At 65.4% G+C, this 4,763-nt stretch overlaps 1 protein-coding gene across 1 annotated transcript; it reads left to right on the forward strand.

Moving 5' to 3' along the window:
• Positions 1 to 332: 332 nt before the first annotated feature.
• LOC127752053 (negative elongation factor E-like) lies at positions 333 to 2,090 on the forward strand (the record flags this gene model as incomplete). The annotated part of the gene is made up of 3 exons (XM_052276567.1): positions 333 to 1,161; positions 1,642 to 1,755; positions 1,839 to 2,090. Coding segments are annotated over exons 1-3 (504 nt in total), but the record flags the coding sequence as incomplete, so codon positions are not given.
• Between the last annotated feature and the right edge of the window lie 2,673 nt (positions 2,091 to 4,763).

Here is a 4,763-nt window from a genome sequence, read left to right on the forward strand (position 1 = left end):
AAATGTTATTAGTTTTTTACATGGTTACAGTATAAAAAAACATGAAGTGACAATAAAGAGTTTTATTTCTAGTTCACGGCTCATTCTTACACCTGGTTTCTGTTGGCGCGGGGATGGGGGTGAGGAGGAAACTGAGGGAAGAGAGGGGGTGGGGAATCTTATTCCCAGGGCTGACGGGCTGTGGGGTCTGTCCCATTGCGTCCCGAGTTTCTGGAAGGTACCGCACCGCATGGAGTAGGGGTGGGAAGGGGCCCCAGGCGCCCCGCCCCCACCCGGCGCGGGTAGCGGACGTGCCAGGGGGGGCTGTGGGGGGGCTGGCCGGCTTCGCACGAGCTCGCCCTCCCATGCCGCATTGGCACAGTCCGGGACCGGAGCTGGCCGGAGTCACAACGCTGCGAGCCGCGAGAGCCTCTGGTGGAACACGCGCTCGCCCGCACACCGCTGCGTCCTCGTCGGGGACATGAGGGCTCGACGAGGACTCGGGCGCTGACGGCCAGGCAGGGCCCGCGCCGGTAGAGAGAGGGACACAGCAATGGGCCGCGATGTCATCCCAGGTTAGACGAGCACGCGGGCCCGGTCGGCATGGAGCGCCGGGGGCGCGCGCCCACGACTGACCCGACGGCTCGAGGGCCGGCCGGGCGGCGCACGACCGCTCGCACGCCACCGCGGGCCGGGGCGCGTGGCGGAGCGCGGGGCGGGCCACGGGGCGCAGCGCGGGGGCCGCGGGGCGGCGCGGGCACCTCGGGCCGGTCCGGCCGCTCTGGAGCGCGGGGATGGTGGGCTAGCCGCGCGTGCCACTCGCACCACCATCATCACCACCACCTCTCTCTTTTCGTCCTGCTGCTGCTCCTCGTCTTCGTGCTGCACTTTTTCTTGTCGCCGGCTTTCGGTTGACCTCTCGTCCTCACTCTCACCTTCTCTCTCTGTCTCTCTATTTCCCCTAATCCCGATTCACTGGGACTAGCCTTCCCCCCTCCCTCTCTCTAACTCCACTCCCAAATTCTCCCTGGTCCCCGTCGAGCCATGGCCGCCCCCGACGACTGCTCCGCGGGCGCCACGCCGGGCATCCTGCGCAGGCACAACAACAGCGCGGCCAGCTCCGCACCGCGCCGCCTCCAGTTCCTCGACAACGATGTGTCTCGGTCGACGCGCTCGCCAAAGGTGAGAGTCTTCATCGCACTCGTGCGTTACTTTACATACTTGTTAGTGAGCGCGGCTGCGGCTGCTCGAGTACGTGCAGGTGCGCGCACTGGACTCTCTCGCGCTGTACCGCACGCAGTGGGCGGGCTGCATCGCATACGCACATGACACGGGGCACGACACGAGGGATCATCGAGAGAGTACGTCCGTCGCTCTCCCATTCTGCGTTACGGACATGGACATACCAAGTTCTACCGATGACAGCAGCTCTCATAGCGCCTGACGGGTAGGCCAAAACTTGCCTGCCGTGCATGCAAGTAATGCGGGCTGGCCTATCCGGTGTCTCACAGGCGCTAAGCTCATCGCGTTATGAATCCGAGGAACAACGGACGTATTTACTTGTTGGAGGATCCTCAGCCGCTACAGAATACTTATGTGTGGGTCGAGAACCACTCAACTGAGCCAGGCAAAGTCCACATAAATATGGAAATTTTGTTGCAGCACCAACCGCCGGCCGCGCGACCGTCTGCCAGCCAGCGGCTCGAGGCCATCGCCAGTCAGATGCAGCAGCGGCATGAGCAGATGTACCAGCAGCAGCAACAGCAGCTGCAGCAGGTGGGCACGACGATGATTTCAAAATTATGAAAGACTCCGAGTTCTACTTATGTTGACGCGAGATGTGATCGGTGCCCTGTCAGATGGCGGCGGGCGGCGGCATCGGCCCGACCCGGGGCGCGCACTGGCCGCCGTCGCGGCGCCGCGAGGAGGCGTCGGCGCTGCGGAACCTGAAGCGGGCGCTAGCCAACCGGGGCATGCGGACGGGCGAGGACGAGGACGAGGAGCGCGACAAGGACAAGGACAAGGAGCGCGACCAAGACGGGGACGGCGACCTCGCCGACAGGGTGGCCAACCTCGCCCTGGAAGACAACCGCAAGCACCTCATCGAGAAGGTGAGTGTGTGGGAGGGGCGCGCCCAGAGGCGGTGTGGCGGACGGCAGATTGGTTCTTGGCCGGCAGCCAGAGCCGGGAGGGCGTGTCGGGGCGGGTGCTGCGGGGATCAGCTTGTCCTTGGCGCGCGTCGCGTCGTGTGGGGCCCCAAGTGCCCGTGTAAAACACCCGCTGATAACACGGGGCTTATCGCCTGCAGGCCGGACCTTCCCTTCCGTCGCGTGGCTCGCCCCGATAACCGCTGCCGCAGGGCCGCGGGGGCGGACGCCACCCGGTGACGCGGGCCCGGGAGGGGGGGAGCGGGAATCGTCCTAATGCTTCCTACCCCTAGGGCATTACACTAAGCACTTAAGCACACATAACTCGCCGTGTGTAAGTAGGGACAAAAATATTTGCATCGCCCCCTTTTTTTCCCTGGGGCAGGAGGGCGGGGTCCCCTACCGCCTCTATTGCTGCTGGCAAAATATGCGATTGCTCAATTTGCTCCACGAAATAACCCCGGCATGAGGAAACCTAGCGGTAGAGGGGTTGCACCAGGATCCGCCACTCTGTCGCGGTTATTGCGTGGGTTGCGTCCGCCTCGCCGCCTTTCTGCCGTCATCTTAATGTGCCGTCATAACGCGACCGGTTCGAGCCGAACGGCGGGGAGGGCGGCGTGTCGGCGGGGCCGCGGCGGCCCGGGGTCCCGGTGTGCTCGACAGCGCGCAGGCCGGGGCCGGGGGAGGCGTGGCGATGCCCGCGCGGCGCTCTGGAGGGGAGACATAAAAACAAACAGCCGCCCCTCCATCAATATTCATCACTCCACTCCCTGCTGGCTGTCCAACTGCTCGCTCGCATTCGCCGTTTCTGTTCGCCAATTGGATGACATCCAAAAGCGCGCGCGCGCGCGGCTCAAAGGGGTGAAACGCGTGGTGTATGGTGGTGGCCGCGGGGTAGAGGGTGGGGCTGGGGGTTGAGGGAAGGGGGGAAGGGTGTTGCTGTGGGATTTAGGGTAACGGTCCGACAGGCTATGCACGAGCCAAGGGCCGGGCGCGAGAGAGCCTGAGCCTGGGCCTGGAGCGGCCTGCTCTCTCTCTCTCTCTCTCTCTCTCTCTCTCTCTCACACACACACTCTCGCATGCCATCCCGGCGGGGGCCGTTCCAGACGTTAGCTCCGCGTCGCCGACGACGTCGCCCGCCGGCGCTATGGGCCCGGTCCCCGGCCAACGCCATGGAAATGAACCCACGCCATACATCAAAACTTACAGCGGGGCGGCGGGCGGCGGCCAGGGGGGCGCCTCCCTGCCACCGCCTCCATGCCGGGGTGCAAGCGCCACGCCACGCCACGCACACACAAGCACGTCCGGGAACCACCCGTATTCCTGCAGACAGGCCTGTCGTCACGCCCTGCGGAACCTAATTCCTGCGGCAGGCCCTGCAGCACGTCCTGCGGCACGTCCTGCGGCACGTCCTGCGGCACGTCCTGCGGCGCGTCCTGCGGCAGGTCCTGCATCACGTCCTGTGGCACGTCCTGTGGCAGGCCGTGCAGTTCGTCCTGTGGCACTTCCTGCGGCAGGCCCTGCAGCACGTCCTATAGCACGTCCTGCGGACGAGGCCTGCGCGCCCACCGTGCCAACGACTGGGGAAGGGGTGGAGGAACCACGGCGCCGTGTCGGGGTCGCGGGGGTGGCCGCGGCCGCGGCTCTGTAGGGGTAGGTCTACCAGGGCTGAGGGGCAGCGACGCCACCCCAAGGTCACAAGACGAAGGGACGGATGTCTCGCCGCGCCAGGGCCTCCCCCGGCCTTGCCCCGCGCCCTTCTCTTTGGCCCTTCCCTGCCGCATTGCGTGAACTTTATTTAGTGTCCCTCCCCTTTTCCCTTTTGACTCCGGGCCGCCGGGCTTTGCGGCTTGTTACCGCCTCGCCGCCCCTCGCGGCGCCCGCGCGCCCACAAAGGCCGGCGGTCCGGGGAATGAGGCCGGGAGCGGGAGGGGAAACACAAAAAAGGACAAAATACGACACTTGGTCCGGAATCCGAGCTTGCCAACCAATCTGCGTGAAGCACGGCTAAGCATTTCCTCATATTCCTTCTCGTCCCCCTTCTCTCGCTCCTTCCCTTCACCCTCGTTCCCACAAGTAGGATAGGGCTGAACAACCCTCTACCCCTCCCCTCCCCCTCCCCACGTTAGAACGCTTTCATGTTTATGTCGAGTGAGCAGCACGACGGCGCTCGGCTAGGCTGCATTGCACCGCCCGGGGCACCGGGGCGGGGAGAATTTGCGGTCCCTCCTCTTTCCGCGTTCTCTGTTCCCTCCACTTCTTTTTGCTCGACCCGGCCCCTCCCGACCCCTCCCGACCCCTGCCCTTCTCCAGCCCCGTGCCCCTTCTCGGCTCGAACCCCTTTCCCGCCCAGTTTGCTCACCGTCGCTGCCTTTCCCTGCCCTCATTTGTTAGGCGGGGAGGAGGCGGGCGGAAGCGGGAAAGGGGCGCTCTGTTCTGCGGCGCCGCGGCGCCCCTACTCACGACCGCGGCGCTTCTGGACGAGCTCGCGCTGTTCCTTTTAGTGGCCAGCGATGCGTTTCGCGGTGATAGGCGACGGGCGACTTGATGCCAACAGCCGCATTGCAGTTAGCATCCCCCGCCCGCCGTTCTCCCCGCTCCTCGGGGGCGGGGCGCGTGCGGTGGCGGGGTGGGGTG

This window comes from Frankliniella occidentalis, unplaced genomic scaffold (assembly GCF_000697945.3).
Source record: "Frankliniella occidentalis isolate FOCC.00 unplaced genomic scaffold, Focc_3.1 Scaffold3414, whole genome shotgun sequence".
Taxonomy (NCBI): domain Eukaryota; kingdom Metazoa; phylum Arthropoda; class Insecta; order Thysanoptera; family Thripidae; genus Frankliniella; species Frankliniella occidentalis.